The sequence below is a fragment of the Botryllus schlosseri genome, chromosome 10, assembly GCF_051294905.1.
Source record: "Botryllus schlosseri isolate E-star chromosome 10, Bs_hap1, whole genome shotgun sequence".
Classification (NCBI taxonomy): Eukaryota; Metazoa; Chordata; class Ascidiacea; order Stolidobranchia; family Styelidae; genus Botryllus; species Botryllus schlosseri.
The window spans coordinates 19,422,739-19,444,657 of NC_137245.1; the positions used below are offsets into that span (position 1 = coordinate 19,422,739).

Consider the following 21,919-nt stretch of genomic DNA (forward strand, 5'->3'; position numbering starts at 1 on the left):
TGTGTTCACCGTTCAGTATGGAGTTTCATTCCTTGAGCGCGAATGGCTATCGTGATACAGCGATTATGAGTACGCCTTATCGATGCATGTTGTGCAAGTGTGCATCGTGAAATGATCCCTACTTTTCATGCAGATATGCTTGTTTATCATTTATGATCACTAATTCGATATGCACTCACTTGTCAAACCAAGCTGTCAAATTTCACTATAGTTGTTCAACTATACTTACTCTTTCTACCTTTATACCAACAGTTCATGAATCAGTCCACATAACCTGCTTTGTATATCTTCTTAATTATAGTTTACCTGTAGATTTGCATCCGTTTTATGAGTGAAATCGTCTCATGAGCATACAACTTTCAGTCACCCAAAACAATTTTAACCTTACAAGAAAACGCCACTCATCTTGATTGCTAGTTACAATTATATATAGAACTGGAACTTGAGTTCTAGATATCCCTGGGTGCATCTCGTCATTCCAAAGCTGCGCAGTGCAGTGTGCTTGTGAACTATTGAAAAACTAGTGTTTCTCAATAATACTTTCGGGATATTCAAGTACTACCGTACTTTTACTGTACGTTGCTTGGATACAACTCTGCGGGTGTCCTTAACAGGTGGGTAGGGTCGAGCCGGTATCTCGGACACGGTCCCGTACCAAAGTAAATATCCCGACATCGATTACAATTTAGCTGCCTTTCGAAGTCACGAAGAGTAAATGATCTTTGGAGTCAGCATAACCTATAGAAGCAATAGTGCAGTATGAGATCAAAACAGTAATTTTGTAATGCGAACTTACACAATATAGCTGGGACTGGGATAAGCTAGAATTGCATATACCAACTTGACAAGACACTCGAGGTTCGCACGCTATCATGGAAGTCACTCATTGATCACGAGGCCAGCGCGTGTCAATTGTATGTTGAGAACGACGCTTACTCAACTCACACTATGCAATGGTCATCATTACGCCATTTTTCATTTGCTGCTGGGTTGATGCATAATATGCCAACGCAGCTGAAAACGATTTTCGATAATAATTACAGTGAATCGGAGTGATTTTGCACCCCTGAGGCATACATGAATTCTGCTCACCGTATAGCTCGGTTAGGTATTACATTGGTACCCGTATCCAGTTGAGTGAGTGGAAAATTACCGGTAACAGTTTGAGGCAATTACTCAGAGCTTAAAGAAGCAAATGCATTTTTTTGCCCGACCGGCACATTTTATATTTGGAAGTGTCTACTCGTCCGGACCCGGACGAATAAAGTTCCTCAGGCTATTCGTCCGGCGTAAGCATGCCGCAACTGCAGAATGGGTGCCGGGATTTCCGGAACTGTGGGCCGTAACTGCGGCATGGATTCCGAGAGTAGGTTCGCCTCTTATGAAGACTTAAAAAGTGCTTTGGAGAAATACCAGAAAGAAAATTACGTCCAGCTCTACAAGAGAGATTCACGTACGCTCGATGCAGTAAGAAAGCGAACCACTCGGCGAAATTTCAATGATGCGCTCAAGTATGGCCAGATATCTTTTCACTGCATCCACGGCGGCCGCAGATTTCAGAGCTTATCTAAGGGTCTACGACCTAACCAACGGTAAGTAAGCGTTACGTATGATACGGAATTTCCACCGGGTCCACAACCACATGAACATGAAGAAGCAATGTTCCCCATGAGCATTTTGTAGTCTTGGTATCGTGAAATTAGGGTTAAATTAGCCTCAGCCTAAACCCCAACCCATTCCTATGACACCCCACCACCTCATCTTACGACACCCTAATCCTAACCCACACGTGCTGACACCCCAATCCCTAACCCCACACATGCAACCGCAACCCCTATCCTAACCCCGCACACGCAACTGCAACCACACCCCCACCCTAATCCTAACCCCACACATGCAACCTCATCTTACGACACCCTTCTAACCCCACACTTGCAACCGCAACCCTGCCACCCCTATCCTAACCCCGCATACGCAACCCAACACATGCAAACCCCACACATGCAACTGTAACCCCACCACCTCATTTTACGCATACGCAACCCCGCACACGCAACTGCAACCACACCCCCACCACCTCACCCCACACATGCAACTGCAACCCCACCACCTCATCTTACGACACCCTAATCCTAACCCCACACATGCAACCTCATCTTACGACACCCTTCTAACCCCACACATGCAACCGCAACCCTGCCACCCCTATCTTAACCCCGCATACGCAACCCAACACATGCAAACCCCACACATGCAACTGTAACCCCACCACCTCATTTTACGCATACGCAACCCCGCACACGCAACTGCAACCACACCCCCACCACCTCACCCCACACATGCAACTGCAACCCCACCACCTCATCTTACGACACCCTAATCCTAACCCCACACATGCAACCTCATCTTACGACACCCTTCTAACCCCACACATGCAACCGCAACCCTGCCACCCCTATCCTAACCCCGCATACGCAACCCAACACATGCAAACCCCACACATGCAACTGTAACCCCACACATGCAACCTCATCTTACGACACCCTTCTAACCCCACACATGCAACCGCAACCCTGCCACCCCTATCCTAACCCCGCATACGCAACCCCCACACATGCAACTGTAACCCCATTTTACGCATACGCAACCCCACACATGCAACCTCATCTTACGACACCCTAATCCTAACCCACGCGTGCTGACCCCCCAATCCTAACCCCACACATGCAACTGAAACCCTACCACCTCATCTTACGCATACGCAACCCGACACATGCAACTGCAACCCCACCACCTCATCTTACGCATACGCAGCCCGACACATGCAACTGCAACCCCACCACTTCATCTTACGACACCCCTAACCCCACGCGTGCCGACACCCCAATCCTAACCCCACACATGCAACCCCGACACCCCAATCCTAACCCCACACATGCAACCACAATCCCGCCACCCCAATCCTAACCCACCCGACCCTAATATCCCCCACCCCAACGCGAAAATCAATTTATTTTAACGTTTATAAATTCTCACATGTTCATAGGAAGCATTGGTTTCATGGAGACCACTTCCTGATGTGTGGAGAATAACGAAGAAGTGCCCCCTTTTTAGCTCGCTACTGGACTACGAGTAGCGGCACTGCCACACATGCTGTGCATTACGCTTGAAATACAGGGTAACGTATCACGATTTCATTGCAGCACTTTCCGTAAAGAGTGCCAAGCTCATATCAGGTTTAGTACATCAGAGGATGGGCAGTATCTCATAGTGAAGAGTATTAATGAACAGCATAACCACGGGTTGAGCAAGGTAATATGCGATTATCACTATTGAATCAATAAATGACAACTAATGCATAATCACCGTTATATTTTTTCATTTTGATCTGATGATTCAATAAATGACAACTAATGCATAATCACCGTTATATTGTTGGAATTTATTGCAGGTCGCCTTCGATCACTTGCCACATCAGCGTAAGTTAGACTCGCAGCAGAAAGAAGAGATCAAAGAACTGCTGAGGCTGAAGGCAAATAAAAAGCTACTACAGAATCATTTACAGAATTCGTTAGGTCGGGTCGTGCTTCTAAAAGACCTGCACAACATCGCGACTGCTAGAAGTACCAATGAATTATCAGAACTAGAGGCGACAGTAAAGGAGCTGAAAGAAATTCCAGGTAAAACAATTATGTGACGGTACCCAATTTTGATACTTATACTGATACTGTGTTTAGGAGCTATTGTGGAAATAGTGGTATCAGAAGAAAATGTCTTGAATGGTATTTTTTTTCAAGACAAGGAAATGCGACTGACATATCAGCAATATCCTGAAATATTGTTCATTGATGCAACATACAAGTTGAACGACTTGAGAATGCCACTTTATCTGATGATTGTCGAAGATGGTAATGGAGAAAGTAAATATAGTCAGAAAGACTGGTACTGTGGAGTATGCGACCTTCAACTTACAAAGAGCAATTCAATTCGTTGCGACTCCTGTCTCAACCGGGATCATCTTCTATGTGCTGGACTAAACACTTACCCTAAACAAAACAAATGGTTCTGTGGCCGCTGCAAAAAATAACAGATGCCTCTGTTAGAAAAATATGTAGCGGCAACTTTGACATTGAAAGTAGGCTACTTAGTTTTCATGATTGATGTTCCCAGTGAAAACACGCTATCAATGCTTGAATATCTTGAAAGCAGCAAATTGTATGCACAGCATTTACTGTCACCTGCAATAAGGAATGTGCGGAAATGCCAGCATGCATACCAGATTAACACCCAATGATCATATAAACATTGAAGTTGTACACAAATATTTTTCGAACAGTTTGTCGTATGTGTTCGATGACTTTTTCATACCTGCTTAAGTTGTTCACTCCCTTAATACAGGACCCTCACCGAAGGGAAATATCTACTTGGGCCCATTTAATAGTTACCTAACCAAGAGATCTATCGACTGACCGATCATTTTGAATGGATTACCATCTGTGAACTGCTGTATGGCAGATAATAAAAAAAATTACCTCATTACCTCTTGTCACCGTAATAACACTCTTGCCATACCTAATTACCTCTGATAGTCCTATTAACACTCTTGACCTACCTGATTACCTCTGATAGTCGTATTAACACTGTTGCCCTACTTTGCCCAGACATTGCTTCATTCATTCATTTGCTATCATTTAATTTTTCTTCATCTTTTCAGCTACAATTCGTTACAGACGGATGATGCAGAGACAATGTAGGCATATACTCGTTTCATGGGGTTTTTATCAGACCACTTGACTTCCAAGGCTGTATCGATCTCTCCTATCCGACACCAAATACTGGTATTTTTCTCCTATTAACACTGTTGCCCTACTTCGCCCAGACATTGCTTCATTCATTCATTTGCTATCATTTAATTTTTCTTCATCTTTTCAACTACGATTTGTTACAGTCAGATGATGCAGAGACAATGTAGGCATACTTGTTTCATGCGGGTTTTATCAGACCACTTGACTTCCATGGCTGTATCGATCTCTTCTATCCGACATCAAATACTGTGCATGCACATGTTTTCTGTATGATCATTGCTGCTGTCCATTTGTTCTGTATTTCTGTTGTATGAAAATAAAGACGCACAGTCTCTCTCAGTTGGTATTCCAATCATTACTGCGCAGCAACATCAAGTATGAGTACTCGTAGTACAGCAGAGGTGACAATTCCGTCTTAGCTGTGCAAGTTCACGTACAATTGGTTAGGTCAATGGCGCTTGCATGAGTTCAGAAATAGGTGGAGACAGCAAGAATTTCAGCGAATCGTTCGTGTTCTGACTGCATCCGGTTATTTAACGATAGCACTTTGGAGCTCTTCGTATGGCGCAAACATTCCCTCGGAGCTCCAATTATGAGCTTACAAATCACTATCCTACTTGTTCTTACTACATTAAGCGTAGGTAAACATCTCTTGTAAAGGTAAAGGTGGGCGTCAAGTTCTGGTACTTTCATCACAGCTATTTGCAATTATTAGTATGGCGTAAACTTTCCCTCGGAGCTATAATTATGAGCATACAAATCAGTAACAGTAACCATTGAAATCAGTAACCAGAAGGGCGAATAAATAATGTACAAAACCGAAGCCTGTCAAAAACGCATACAGTCTCCATAGTAACGGGCCTACGTCACACGGTGCCGGACGAATAGCCTGAGAAAATTATTCGTCCGGGTCCGGACGAGTAGCCACTGCCTTTATATTTACATTGGCATGCTATCACCTCCTCATTAATAGCTGCAGTCCCGACCCGTTAAATGTAGTTGTGGAGAGTTACTAGCCAGCATTGACCAGGTACGACGGAAATGAATCCATTATCCATACTTCTTTTGTGTGGGTCATGGATCGCCGCACATCACAACGATGCTACAGAAATTATAATATTTCTTGATATAACTTTGACCGTGATCTATTCCAGGGATGTCCCTGATAATAACGTAATAATTCTTACTATTACTATTACCATGTGCTCTCGTCCATTATAGGGTTAGGGTTAATTCCGAAATTCTGGGTACATGGGCAAACGCCGAAAGTGCCAAAGTAGAAGTTTTACTAGGACAAGGGAGGCATTTTATTCGAGTTGAGGGCATCGAATCCAGGGAGAAAACACTGCACTTGCAATTTCAGAAGTTTAAACGAAGCAAACATGGCCAAAACAGCAACAGGTGAGTTGAATAACGTGAAGTCGAATCGACATTCGTATAGCAAATACCCAACGACATGGCTTCTAGGCGCTTGTGATGTCGCTGAAATTGACTGCGGTGGAAGTGGAAACAGCTGTTAGAGAAAACGCTGGCGAAACATGCTATGCTGCTTTCTCATGGCACATTGAATGTTTCCGGTATATCGATTTTACAAATAGACAGCATATACTAGGCTGGTGTCACTTTGTTTATAGCAATCAATAATCATATTTTGAGTCAGACGCTCAGATATATGCTATCGTCAACACAATCGAACAATACAATCATAAAAATAGTCGATCTGTTCAACTGTGGCGTTGTTATGATTGATCATTTGAATTGAAAGTAGTTTACTCCATTGGTTACCATCCAAAGCAATCCGCTCGCAATTTGCCGCTACCTACGTCGTTCGACGTCATCAGTTGCAAGGTTCTGAGCTCGGCGCTATATTGTTCCCATCTTTACATGCGCATTTCGTCAAAAGTCCTTGAATTTGTAGCAAATTCTACATGTTTTTACTCGTGCGGAGATACTGTCATTTCAACATTCATAGCAAGAATGCATTTATTATAACTCGGAGAGATTAGACATTATATCAATTGCATTTTACTGGTCTGTAACAAAGTTATAATGTTGTATCAAGTTATTTCGTCAACCAAATCATGAATTGGAAGGGTTTCCAGCGATTCGATTACGCCTAATTATTACGAGAATTAGAAAACATTGTCGTTCAAATATATTGTACGATACATCAAGCAGCATCAATATAAGCAGATTCAATGTCCTGCACAAATTACGACGGGCGATGTATCGATTAAACATTTGTCGTCGCTACAAAATCACGAACTGCACGTACCTATGCTTTAGAAGGGGCAAGGGGCCAAGAGTACCAATAATACTGCATGTAATGTTGTCCATATTTGTCGATATTAGAATGACGTACACCGTCCAGATAATGTCTAGCAACACGATAAAGGCAGTGATTGGGCCTATAGCACACTTTCGTTTTAGAAAAGGGGCGTGAAAATGAAGCAAAATCAATTTTGCACTTGTATGTGAATTTCGCATGATTGAAGCCGTCATAACAGCAAGATAATCGACCGCCGTTTCTGGGCATGAATCAACAACATCACAGCCGGAAATATACAAAATTTGTTTGGTTAAATCAACCTTTCCAACGACGTCCAGCCTCAAGCAATCGCCACGCGAATTATTCACCGACGAGATGGCGCATAATAGCGGGTCTTCTTATATGTATATATTATATATATATATATTTCACTGAGGAACAGTCTCGTCTGATATGACAATTGTCGTGCGGGCTTGTTCCAATGAACTAACTTTCACCCGGAAGAATGACGATGTACTTACTTGTCAGACTCAGCGGTCAAGACTCACACTTGCTAACATTATACTACATATCAAATGACGAGAGTTCACTATTTTCCACTATGAAAGTGAACCGAAATTGTTCACTGTAAGTTCTAGCAATGCTATGTCAATGCGCTCGCACTATTCCCTGTCGATGCGGGATTTGCCTCTACCACTGCCTCAAGATCTTCTGTGGTAGAGTTACAATCGTTTTTGCTAGATGTAATTACATAGTATATTATAACTGATAAGCGAGTAAAGTCTGCAACTTGAGGGATTAGTTCCATTGTCGTGTAATTCAGTGTTGGGATCAAATCACTATACCTTCGAGTCACGAGTCATATCGAGTCATTGCAAATTTTGAATCGAGTCAAGTCACAATTTTGAAACGCCGAGTCAAGTCAAATCAAGTCATTTCTGCAAAGTGACTCGAGTCAGGTCAAGTCATCTGAAAAAGTTTAACTCGAGTCAAGTCATGGCTCGAGTCGTCGCAACCCTGGTGCAATTTGACTCGATCCCCATTTGGAAAAAAACCGGAGTACTCTGCACAGTGTCAAAACAACTTGAATCCTCGATTGTGGACTGTGGATGCTAACCCCGATCAGATCAGATACTATCAGATACTAAATGGCCAAAATGGGAACGATACTATCTGTCGAGAAATAAGCGAGATAACTGTGATATCTTTCCCCTCCACAGACGTCCGAGGAGAAATGTCAAAATTCTGGCAAGAGCATTCGACCCGCGCCAACCTGACAGAGATGATGTTGGACTCAAAAGCCGACGAAATAAGTGACATCGAAAGCGAAGAAATCCTGAGCGCTGTACCCGACTACGCGGGGAAAAATATCCTGGAATTAGGAGCCGGAATAGGGTACGAAATTACAGCCTGATTCGCGTTGCGATTCCCGTACATTGCATAGAATCTCCCGGATGAATACTAATTTTCCACCCTTATTATTTCAGTCGATTTACGAGTAAGCTTAGCGCCAACGCCAAGTCGGTAATCGCCGTAGATTTCATGGAGAAATTCGTCCAGAAAAACAAGGAGGTTAATTCGCACCGGGGAAACATCACGTTCCTCTGTAATAACGTCATGGACTTGCAGATAGCCGACGACAGGTAAAAAAAGCTCCGACCACGTAACCCGGCATTCGCCGGCACCGCACGTTATCTGTTTGTGTAGGCTGGCGGCCATTTTGATTTTTGCACGTTGCTTTGTTGACACAGAAACGAGTGTGAGTTTATTGGGCCAAAGGTCTACTCCTGGTCGTCGTGGTCATTGATTCATATCCCGTGAAATGTTAGCGAATTTAGGTCGTGAACGTCGGAAACCCTCTTATTTTCTCTCGCGCTATGTTAAATGTATATAAATCAGAGTTGGATCAATTGTAATTTGTAATTGAGCTGAATGTAATTAATTTTCATGGAAACCTGACAATCACAACATAAAATAATCATTTAATCAATCATTTATCCGTCGCACCAGTGAAAATCCGGTACGAACCAGGATGACGACAAGGGGCCTTAAGGCCTTAGTAAACAGTCACCTCCTGTAATAATTAGCATATTTACACCGGTGTTCTATGCGTGCTGCGTTATAACTAGATAATTCAGTCAGGCTAAACTGTTTCCCATACTTCAGTAGCAACAGAAAACTTTGTGGATTACAATATAGGCTAAACCAGTGGTTCTCAAACTGGGCGCGTGCCCCCTTGGGCGGCGTGAAAGCATCTGAACGGGGCGCGACGCTCCAGTGAAATGAAATCTTTTCCGCGCTTGGACCGATTCACCTCCGTTTTATGGTTATTGCTCGGTGTATAGTCTGAATTTCGTATTGGAGAATTTTCTCATCAACAGTCATAACTAGGGCAAGTTTTTGTTGCAGTTAAATCCGTGGAAAGTTGCATTTATTTTTGAAAAAAACTTGCAGAAGTTGCATTTTGATCACATTTTGATCGGTTGACTAAATAAAAAAAAAGGTCAACTTCCCAGATTGACTAAAAAAAAGGTCAATTTTCCGGCTTAGCTCCCGAAATACCCGTAAAAGCCTTACTTCGGTTCTGATTTGCGGTGTTTCAGTCGAATTTGGCCGTGTATTTCACCAGAATCGAAAATACTTTCATGAAAAATCGTGAAAGTTGCAAAATGTTGCAAAAAGTTGCATGAAAAAAATGGACAAAAGTTGCAAAAAGTTGCACTATAAGATTCCTTCAAACAGCTTGAAACAGCATTCTACATATCTTACGAGTATTTAGGAAGCTGCCGGAAGCTGTAAAAAAAGTTGCAAAAGTTTCAAAAACTTGCCCTAGTCATAACCTTCCATACCATCAAACTATATGTAAGGATTGCTAACTTTCTGGTTTCATTGTGTGCTATGACAATAAGGGGGGCACGAAATATTCACTGTCATAAAGGGGAGCATGTCTACAAAAAGTTAGAGAACCAGTGGGCTAAACTAAATCTTAATATTTCAAAAATGGATGAACAGCAAATAAACTCTTTTGAAACCTGTGCTGAACCATTTCCTACACCACGGTCGGAGTTTGTTGCAACAATAGCAAAAAAAATCAAGTTTCCAACCAAGGCTTCATCAAACTTGCTCACGCATTTGTAGAGATGTTATCTCAATCTTACCTCCAATCTAGACCAAATTTACTGGGGCTAGAAACTTTTCGCACCCTAATGTTCATCAAATGCAATCTAACAGTTTCCGAGCAACTGAAAATGTAAATGCGAACCAAAATATTGTAATTCTTAGTTATCAGGAGGTTCTTTCCTGTTACATTTATTTTAATTTTACGCAACTTATCGGTATCATTCTTATCGCTGACGCCTTACCATTTACATTTCATTATCCTGACTAGATGACAGTATCGCCGATGCCGTATCGCAACTCCGTCGTCAAAGCACCTCGATGGTGCAGGCAAAAAACAAAATCATAACTCTCATTGCACATTTAACATTCGACAAATAGAAAAAAAAATGAAACAGATCTGAGTAGCCGAATCGTTTGATTACATTTCATTGACTGTCCTGTAGCCTATTCGCTGTTAGTCGCTCAAACCTTTGGTTCTTCGCTTCGCTTGAAACATTTTTCTGTGCTTGTAGTTTTCAGTACTCATGATCAGGAATAGTTCGAATACGTTCGAGTTTTTTTTAATTAAAGGGTATTCTACATATCAGGAATGGAACATGAATAGCTTGAGATTGTTGCTAGTTACGTCGCTACGGTTGTCAAAGAACACTTCTTTACTGAATCAATTACCTGTCTAAAAGTAATTATAATTGTAATTATAATTGTAATTATAATTGTAATAATTACATTTTCAACAGTAATTGTAATTGTAATTGTAATTGGATATTTTTAGCATTGAGTAATTGTAATTGTAATGTAATTGATACATGCAAGGAAGTAATTGTAATTGAATTAAAATATTAGAATTAATCCAACTCTGATATAAATACTGGCATTCTTTAATGATATCAATGACTACTTCATTGTCCTCTTGCTTGCAAGGTACTGTCTACGCATTGTACTTGTAGTTAAGGATCCCAGCTAAAACGCTAACGTTTACGAATACCGGTAGGTATGTCAGCAGGATTGCCATCGACATGGATCAAAAACTAAGGCAATCGATAAACTCTAAGTAGCCTACAGCGAAATTTTTAAACTGAAGACTAACAATAAAAAGGTTACAACTTTTCCTAATATCACATGTTGATGGCCTTTTTGGTAAGCTGATGACGTAAAGGACGTCACTTTCGCCCAGTTCTAATCACGGCCCGAGTGCCGAAAATCTAAGAACACAAGTCAAAAATACGGACAAATCATTGAAATAAGGACGGTGTAGAAACCCTGTATCTCGGACTTGGAATCGAACTGACTCTAGCTCATGGTCCAATCGTGTTGTCCCCTTCTATGGATGCCCTGATTGACAAAAAGCATTCGTGAAGTAAAAGAATGATATAAATATATCGTAGCACGACAGATTACACTGCTTCACTGTTGGTCGGTTTGTGTGTGAAGAAACGCTTGCCATGACGTTGCAAATTCGCATTATATATCGGCTGCGTGATATTGTATCGGGGGAATGGGCAATGGGCGCATTTCAACCCATATATTGTGATTACAGCGATCGGTTTTTATCTACGCTGTATTTACAGTCCATGCCGCTCTATAAATATCTGTGTGCCATTATGCAATTTGTGTTTGATATGTACTTAACAATCGCAAAGTCGATGCAAGATGTATAGGACCTCATCGTCTTGCACTAAAACAACTATTGCCCCATTAACATGCGATATTGTATTACGCAATCTACGAGTGATGACGATTTCGCCGATTATAGCTACGCAAATATGTCTAAACTCGACTGCCTAGTCTTGACAAATTTTTAAAAAGTATATTCGTGAATCGTGAGATACTTAAATATCAAAAAGTGCAAAAGTATCGTGTGGGTATATGTGGAAAAACAGAACCATATTTGACACATAGTACAGACAAGATGTTTCAGTACGTATAGAAAGAAGTGCTCCGTTGCTATCTATCCTCTGTCAAATTGCTATGCCAGCCTGAAATGTCTTTAATCACGTACAGATCCCGTAAACCCGGGTGACTCTGTTTTTCAATCTTCCGTTTCTGCGCCGTTGCGCAAGATAGGCTTGCTTAACCACATCGGCTTGCATCATCAAACACATGCACATTTCCTGTTCCATACATTTTGACTTGATAAGTGCATGAATATACATTACAGACACATAGCAAATATCCTCTCGTAGCACACAGCTGACAATTAAAAAATACGCGCCGGTTATTGACCTTCAAAAGGTGAAAGTGTCAGGTCCAATATGCGTTAGATCCAACATCCAACTTGAGAATGGTCTATCTACTGCGTAAACACGAAGTATTACTGAGCAAGCGCATAATCGTATTTGTATTTGTTACAGCTTGGATTTGATCTTCTCCAACTGGCTTCTGATGTATCTGTCTGACAGCGATATCGAAATTCTTATCAAGCGAATGTTGAAATGGCTAAAACCGAACGGGAAGTTATTTTTTCGAGAATCCTGTTTCAAACAGTCTGGTAAGTTATCTTATAAGTTATAAAATGGCGTTTCAAACCACACTGTCCCGGTATCATCCCACAATAATTTGTAACTACCATCAATGTTCGCGGTTTCTCTCGACGATTTTGTACCCAAGTATCCCGTCTTTTCGCGCTCTGGCCCACAAAATTCTGATTTTTGACGTCGAGAATAAATCTTTTAAAATTATAGTTAGTAATAGTATAGTTTTATAGAGTTTGATTGTTGAAATAAAATTAGCCCACGCCATATTTTCATACTGACTACCCGCCCGTCGCCCATACATATCAAAACAACATACGTGTTACTTAACAGTCACTATACATGGGGTGCTCGGACATAGTTAATGACTTCAATAGGGCGCCACTGGAAAGGGGTTGAAAATCTACGCAGTCTGCTCGCTGTTTACATATATACAATGTTAAACAGGCCTGGTGTTTCGCCTGAGCCGACGGCTTGTCGCGATAGCTGCTTCATCCCGTGTGCATACTTTGTTCAGGCGATAAAGTTCGCTCACACAATCCCACGATATACCGCAGTCCCAGCTGGTACACAAACCTCATCACCACGCGCGCGCAGGACAAGTCCGACGGAAAAACATACGGTTTCGATGTAGTCCTTTCGAAAGCAGTTCAGGTTTACATACAGGTGAGTGCGGGCATTTCGCAGCGTATACATAAAGATGCACCGTGAAAGCTTTGCTGTCGAGTTCAAAATTGATTTCGCGCCAGTTCTGACTGGGCAGTTTTGCGCTGGCAAACAATGTAACGCAACTATGTAGGATTGAGTCCCAGTTTTCGTACTAGAAATAGAACCATATACTTGAGCTGAGCTCATTTATCTACTGTGAAGATTCTTCATCAATGGTTTTGTTGGTAGCTGAAGTACATTAAGAGCGAAATGGTATCGCCTGTTACTGCCTTTCAACATATACAGATGAAATTTAATGGGGATTTCCAGCACTCGCTATTTCTATCTCGGTATGTATGTAGATATGTCATAGTTTGGATATTAAATCACAGTCAGGCAATTATAAAAAGCTAGGTACCCTGTAACCACTCCAATGGCATGTATTTCTCGTGGCATATCGTTTATATCGATCAAGCCATCGGATATCACAATATCGATATCGTGGTATATCTTACCTCGGCTTCTGAGACGTTGAATATACAAACTGAACTGACTGATAGAACACCAAAAATTCGTGCTCTTCCGCGATATGCAGGTAACAATAACTGTCCATTGTGGAAGACCTCCTAATATAGTCGATGTAAAGAGATTCACAATAGTTTTTAGACAGCTTTATTTCCGCGTCCTCGCGGCAGCAAGTTCAGTTAAGAAGGAAGCATGCATTGTCGTGGATCCACCAAGTGTCCATTTCACCTAGTTGGAGCTAGACACTTGGCGGCCTTAGAAATAACAGTACCATCACAATAGTAACTATAACAATCATCACATACACCCCTAATGGGTGGGCTGTCACATCCATGACCACAATGAACAGTTCACATATTACTTTATTCTGTTAACCTTTCGGAAATTTAATATCGTAATTGTATTTCCGTATCAGATGAAAAACAACCCCAATCAAATCTGTTGGCTGATGGAGCTATCGGAACGCGACCCGAGCAATTCGCAAGGTTTCGAAACCTTCCAAAAGTTCCTGGATCAGAAACAATACAGCCGAAACGGCATTTTGCGATACGAGGAAATGTTCGGGCGCGACTACGTCAGCACCGGAGGACACGGAACTACCAAGGTATGACGAAACGCTTCGATTTCGATTGTGTCATTGACGATGCGTCACGAAATTGTTGTTGTTAGAAATCCGCGAAACACGCGATTTATGTTTATAGTGCACACGTATCTTGCAGGAATTTGTCAAGATGCTGAATTTGAAAAAGGGCGAAAGAGTGTTGGACGTTGGATGCGGTATCGGCGGCAGCGCGTTCCATATGGCGAGGGTGAGTGATTCGTGAGAGATTGCCAAATCGACGTTTACTATGTAACGTGTCGTCGTCATCACAGGACTACGGCGCGGAAGTGCTCGGGATCGATTTGTCGGAAAACATGATCGACATCGCAATCGAAAGGCAGGCAGAATACAGAGTGCCCAAGGTCGGTCGGAGCGAAGCTAAACCATACATAAGATATCGTACTTAAGCGCGCCGGTTCTTACCTGCATTTTGGGTCCTATTGTACACATGCTCGCGACCGACCGCGGCCGGTGGCGTAGCTTCAGCGCTATCAATACTTGAGCGAATTGAGACTTCACATTCGCAGAGGTATAGTCGCTAACGATGTATACTTCCAATTTTTCGGAGTACTCGAGTAGGTCTCGGCTACTTGCGCAATAGTTAGTCAACGGATTGTGATTTTGCACTAGTTCCACTTCTAATCAAACATTTTTTGGGAAAAACTACTTACTCTTTGTATATGGAAGGTGAAAAAGTACTTTTGGAATAAGCAAAATCGCTTTTACGAGTGAAATTGTCACCATAGAGCCACCATAGCCCCTTTATCACATAGTTAACATATTTTCGAAGACTCTATATATACTTGTAGTGTCTGTAGCTAGTCCTTTTGCGTTTGTAGATACAAGTCTGCGATTCCTTGACCAAATCTACTTTTTGAAACTGCTTACTTGAGAACTACCTTTAATTCAAGTAGTTTTGTCATGCCTTGGAAATTGGCATTTCTACTTGTAATTAAGTAGAAGTTTACCGCTTTCTTCTACCTGAGTATAGTTACGCTGACCATATAGTTTGTTCACCACCGCACATTCGTTTCTTACGCCACGTCGTCTATGTGACGTCACTTCGTTTCTGAAAATTCTTGTCGTTCCATCTGAATTTCGGTGCCATTTTCATCACATCTAACATGATTGACACTACCACACGCAGGTTTCATTTGAAGTAGCCGACGCTACGAAAGTGACATACCCGGAGTGTTCCTTTGACGTCGTGTACAGCCGGGACACGATTCTGCACATAGACCGAAAAGATCTGCTCTTTCAGAGTTTCTATGTGAGTATGCGACCGAATAGAGTTGAATATGTTTACGTTTAAAGTTAACGTAGTCGTTTCGCCTGACTATTCCATGCAATGCAATGCAATGCAATGCAATGCAATGCAATGGAATAGAACAAAAATTCCGGTCATTGTAAATCAGAGGTGAGCAGTTACGAAGTACCTTTACTTTTTCGGAGTACTCAAGCAGGATTTGCACTACTATACCCCAGTGAATGTGCTTTTCGACTTCATCCACTTCTGCTTCACGGCGAAAGTACTTACTTGCTTGCATTTTGCATTTTGTAATGTATTTTATAGGCGTGCATCGCTTTTACGAGTGAAATAGCGCCGGTATCATCTGCATTAAAGAAGACACTCATTTGCATCGTCGATACTTAGTTTGTGTTGATCGCGATGATGCATCCTTCAATTTTGAAGGTAGCCATTGCCACCTCCGATTGTCTTCTCTAAATATGCAATGCTTCAACCAAATCTACTTTTCATTATCACAAACTTGGGTATTTTCGAAACCTCTCACTTTTTACTTCTACTCGAAGAAGCAGTTTTGCCACTCCCATGCAATTGAGTAGAAATGTACGATATAACTTATACTTCTATCCTCGAGTAGCAAATCTGACTAATTCGACCATATCTGTTGTGGGCATATACGAAATGCAATCAGATAACGAGTCGATGGAATTTTGTTGACATTCGGCTAACTTAGGAACCGTGTGTATATTTTGTAGTTTTATGACGCCATTGTTGTGTTAGCGTTAAACAATCATCAACTTGTTACATCAGCTAGTTGCGTGATTCTGGCGTCCAACGCGCCGCTGTATAGGTGAACTCGGAGAGGTTAAGCGTGATCGCGTTGGCTTTCGTTTTATGATGTAATTATCAATGTCCCATAAGCTAAATTACATACATGCGGTAAATGCCACGAGTCGTGCGTTTCATTGAAATAATACAGCATGTTTTTATTCCAGAAATGGTTGAAACCAGGCGGTAGAGTACTGATCACCGACTACGTATGCGGGCCGCACGAAAACCATTCCAGCGACTTTAAATCATACGTAGCCCAACGGGGATACCATCTGCTCACTGTGCCGCAGTACGGAAAGGTAAATTTGACTTCATATACAAGTTTGACCGTGATGCAGTTGATTAGTGTTTTTGGTACACGTGCACGAAACGTTATGTAATCCTATAGGACCTGTGCGCACGTATACAGAATCATAAGAGTTATATAGCGAATAAAAACTAACGAATGCGACATGTGCCAAACCGATGTAACACAATCTCGACACACACACACACACACACACGCACACACACACTGAAATCGTGTATTTTGCAGATTTCACCCATAACGCAATGAGCAAATCGAGTATAAACGACACTTTCTGGTACCAAACTCTGCTTTTAAACCCGCCCTTAGTGTATATACCACCCCGAGGAATCGCAAAAAAGGGGTGGGTCAACGAAAACGGAACTCATTGTACCCCTATGATATATATCCATAAGGATTGGTGTATTTGACTCGTTTTCATCCACTGGAATGAGTGGCACGTCAACATTTGCACCATAAAGTGACTCCAATGGCATGATTTGCACTTTACGCTATGGTGACAATCTAGTTATAGTAGATGTATACTAGGGTTGCCATACGTCCGGAATTTCCCGGACATGTCCGAAATTTCACCGTTAAAACTGCGTCCGGGAGGAATTTCCAAAATATGCCTAAATGTCCGGAATTTTGAAGGCTTGAAGTAAAATCATAATTTTCTCGTAAATCAACATAAACAACATTATGTTGGCTAGATTTATGCTACGTGAAATTTTTCTTCGCGCTGGGCGCGATTTAGCATCACATATATTGGTTTTAATATGGGGCCAACCACCCTCGCAAAAATTGCGATCAAAAATTTATAAAAGCAGCGTTCATTTACAGAAATAAGTCTAATTATAATCGCCGTTTATTTGATGCTTTGTTCAAAGATAGTGGTTCTAAACGTGGGTTAGTTTGCCTTTATTCTGAAGTTCGCGAAGATGTTGAACGTAATCAGCTTCCAAAAAATCGGCTGTGAGTAAGTCTGGTTAAATTTGCCGACCTTTAATTAGTAATCAGCTTATCATATTTGGAGTTGGGTCACGGCAAATTTAAAATGGAGTCACGCCCATAAAAGGTGGGAAGCCACCGGGTTTGGGGTGTTTATATAGCTCAGGGGTGCAGTGCGCACCGGCGTTAGGTTGATATATAATATTGTCGGCGTGACACGAACATGACTTAACAATGTACAATTACGCTCCTTGCATTTTCGAAGTTGTCCTCTTCCACCAGATAGCTCTGTAACGCTAACTCTGATCATGTGGGCGGAGAGAGGATCAAAATTGTATAGTAATATGTGGAAGAACCAGTATTATTGACATAATTCATTCAAATCATTTACCGACTATATGCATATACTAAGCCCCCAGAAGTTGCATCGATTACACTACGGTGGGCCAAAAATCAGTGTTTATTTGTGGATGATGGGCTGAAAAAATGGGGCTTCGGACCTGGTTACAACTTACAACACGCAACCATATACTGCTTAACCGGATTGTGACCACCTCTAGTCGATAGACAAAGCTTTGCAGGTGTGACGTCATATTGATGGACAATGTGCTAATACATCATTTTAAAATCCACTAGTGGGCGCTGACGAGCGTCCTGAATTTGTAAAAATATAGTAACCATAATGTATACATTTTCCGCCCATGTATTTACAAAACATGCATACTATAGGACAATGTTTGAAAACCGTCATACCGCATACGTGTATAATGTATACGTTATATCGTGCCGTAGGCTCCGTAGCAGCGAATGATGAAAAACGTAGGTTAGGACATATCGCGTTTCTATCTCCATGTCCGTATTTACCGGTGTTTTCAGGAGTTAACGCGAGCTTTATTTCTCACCGGAATTTCGAACTTTCAGGTGTTGGAGGACGCCGGCTTCAAGAACGTTCAGGCTATCGACAAGACGACGTCTTTTGTGGATATTTTGCGAAACGAGCTTGTCACTTTCGGCCAAAAGAAGAGCGGTTTTCTGGAGGTAATGATTTAATGGCCCCGTGGTTGTTTCTTTTCGAATTCAAGAGTCGTGGAAGTTATCTTTTTTCTTTGCCACAGTGTTACTTTGCCACTCACAACATAATGTACAACATAATGCCATATGCACAGAGAAAGGAAGATTATAAATCAAAAACAAACGCAAACAGGATTATGAGCAAGAATCTTACACACGCACGAAAATTACGCCTCGGGATGAAACATGCAATACCATGCTATATATGGGGCAAAGACGACATATTCAATTAACCGTAAACTACGAAAAGAACGAGTTGAAAGATTGATATATACTGGAAGCGCGTAAGCGACCTCATTCGAGATTTGAGCATCCTCCAATCGGGTTTCGAATTCACCCTACAGTCTACTATGTTCGAATTTAGATCAAGTGGGCGAAAAGAAAGTACAAAAACTATCACGTCACTTTTTCCGCTAGGGCTAGATCTGCCTTGTACTAATATTCATCCCGAGGTCATACGAAACATTTTTATTATACATTTAAATAATATATTCATATCATAAATATGTTAAAACCCGAAGCTTTTCGAGCTGACACTCTTCAGTCAATGTTGTTTTCGTTTCTATGACGTCACAATTGGATGTATGCAATGTAGTTGTATGCAAGTTTTTGAAATTCTCTATATGCTGACGATTGCCCCTGAAGAGTGTCAGCTCGAAAAACTTCGGGCTTTAATATATTTATGATATGAATATGTTATCAAAATGTATATTAAAGTATTTTAGCCCAAAAAGTCTCTTTAAAGAAACATTTTTCGTTGCGCAGAAATTCTCATTGGAGGACTTCGACGCCATCAACGCAGGCTGGAACGACAAACTGAAAAGGTGCGGGATGGGCGACCAGAAGTGGGGGCTGTTTTACGCAGAGAAGGCCTGACCTTGAGCCAAGACTCCGATCAAGGATGTAGGATAGAAGAATCAACGCACCGATTACTACTCGCAATTCACGGGCATTGTCTGCGTCAGACCTACTGGTGTCAGCCTCGCAGTAATTCAACTCGTATTATACTTAGGGAATTGTAATCAATTGAATCGCCGGAAAATCATATCTGAATTGCCTTAATTTAGTATTATTTGCCACGCATACGTATTGGGTGATAAACACATTATCTCCAACCATTGTACATTGTAGATATTATTATCGCACTTTACCTGGTAATTTGAGCCATCAGATTAATAGCGGGTCGGCGCGCGGCGTCGTTGTACATACCGCTTCGATAATTATTTTTGTTAAGTTTTCCCAAGGGTATGTTGTTAGAATATACTGTGCAATACTTCCAAATAGTACAATAATAAATGATTTGTGGGTAATTGATGATTGCGTGGGCGAGGTTTGCTCGAGCTGATGTATTTTTCGGGAAGGACATCTAGAAGTGAAAACTTTATACATTGGACGATGTGACAGTATTGGATAATTGATGTGCACAATATGTACATTATTTCAATGATATATATCATTGGTACTCAGAACCAGCATTAGCCGTAAATCACAGAGAATTTATTAGACCCGAGGTGGACGCAACAGCGCGGTTCTCTACTCTTACCATCCGATTTCTCGCTGCTCTACTGCAGGGCTTCTCAACCTAGGGGTAGCACATAATATACCCATTTAACATGAAGTGGGCCTACTTCGCAATAATTGCGGAACTATTTAACGTTAAATTCGAAGGCTTTACATACGCGCTGATCAATGGTAATAATATTCGGGTTACCGTACGTCCTCTTTTCTGAAAGTGTCCTCGGAGGATTCCCAAATGCCCTTTTTTTTTGAGATATTGTCCTCTTTTTGGATAATTTTGGTTCAATATAGGGCAAAATTCGACTGAAATACAGTAAATCATCACTGAAGTAACGCTCCGGCGACTATCTCGGGAGCTGAGTCGGAAAGTTGGCCTTTTTTTAGTCAACCAACTGATAATGTGAAAGAAAAACTCTATTTTAACGTCTGTAAATTTTGATAAAGTATGCTCTTTTCAGATTTCCAAAATTGGTTACCCTAATTAATATGCATAACAATTACGTGTCGACCATGGATCTCGTTTGAGCGAAAATGATTATATTATCGTTTAAATATAAAAAAAAATGTATATATTAATATAACCCGGGTAATGTTTTGTATGGTTCGTTGATCTTAACTTTGCAATTAGGTACTGCACATTTCAATTGTCATTCTAGCAAAATAGTTGAGAGAATATCGGTAGGGTACATTGGGCATATACGGCGTGAAATACTTTGTAGTGGCTTTACGGTGAATGAAACAGTAAAACTAAACGTGTCAATGAATCGGTTGGTGAAAATAGACGGGCAATAGCGGCCGGGCCGTAGATGGTGCAGCAGCGCTAAGGACAAATCCCCCATACACTTGAAATATCACGACTCCAGCTCATCACCAAACGATGTTTAGTCAGCTAATAGTGAAGATAATTCGCAATATGTATAGCACCTTCACGTCGGAAAACAATGAACACATTGCATTGATTCTGTTTGATTCGTAACAAAATGTTGGCAAATCATAGTCACTATAGCCTCATGTAGCCTGCCTACCAAGTAGAATCGGTATCTTCAAAGCTAATAGGATTCACATTGCAACAAACCTGTGAAGTGTTTTTTTATACCGGTGCTGTTCAATGTGTCCATGAGATAAACAGTTAGAGTCGTGAGCAACGAAATTTAGGATGCACTGCTAATTATACTGGTTCTCAAATCGGGTTTCACGTTAGATGGTAGGCTATTCCGTACGAGAACGACAACTATAGCTAGCATAATAGATGATGATACGTCGCCTCTGATATAATTGTCAAGTAATTAGTGAACCAGTTTACCACGATGCCAGCAAGTGTTCTGTTCAACGCCCCCGGCTGCAGCAGAAATAATCACTATCCAGTAAGGCGATGCTACTGGAAATCAGCCGCAATCACGCTTATTAGCCAATGAGCTGGAGAAGTGCAAGGATTTGATCCGCATCCGCGCTGGGTATCCTTCATATTTGCAACACCATTTTGTGAAGAATTAGGAATCTATAGTCGGGGGCCGCGCGCATCTAGGCCTGGCAGGGGCATTATATCGTTGGCAATAATAGGCTACGGATAGTTAGTG

At 41.5% G+C, this 21,919-nt stretch overlaps 2 protein-coding genes and 1 long non-coding RNA gene across 3 annotated transcripts; 2 read left to right on the forward strand and 1 right to left on the reverse strand.

Annotated features, from left to right (window-relative positions):
- Positions 1-1,025: 1,025 nt before the first annotated feature.
- Positions 1,026-5,144, forward strand: LOC145449037 (uncharacterized). The gene is made up of 4 exons (XM_080327497.1): positions 1,026-1,592; positions 3,204-3,312; positions 3,452-3,680; positions 3,738-5,144. The coding sequence occupies exons 1-4, from the start codon at positions 1,312-1,314 to the stop codon at positions 4,085-4,087; spliced, it is 969 nt and encodes a 322-aa protein (XP_080183623.1). The 5' UTR covers positions 1,026-1,311; the 3' UTR covers positions 4,088-5,144.
- On the reverse strand, positions 2,732-3,206 carry LOC145449040 (uncharacterized). Its single transcript, XR_013918115.1, has 2 exons — positions 2,844-3,206; positions 2,732-2,794 (listed from the first exon to the last, which is right to left on the reverse strand). It is a non-coding gene; the product is annotated as an uncharacterized LOC145449040 (long non-coding RNA).
- Positions 5,145-5,743: 599 nt separating the features above from the next.
- Positions 5,744-20,138, forward strand: LOC145449036 (uncharacterized). Its single transcript, XM_080327496.1, has 12 exons — positions 5,744-6,206; positions 8,295-8,469; positions 8,562-8,717; positions 12,546-12,682; positions 13,183-13,331; positions 14,254-14,442; positions 14,558-14,647; positions 14,712-14,801; positions 15,587-15,709; positions 16,681-16,815; positions 18,675-18,791; positions 19,590-20,138. The coding sequence occupies exons 1-12, from the start codon at positions 6,188-6,190 to the stop codon at positions 19,698-19,700; spliced, it is 1,491 nt and encodes a 496-aa protein (XP_080183622.1). The 5' UTR covers positions 5,744-6,187; the 3' UTR covers positions 19,701-20,138.
- Positions 20,139-21,919: the final 1,781 nt, after the last annotated feature.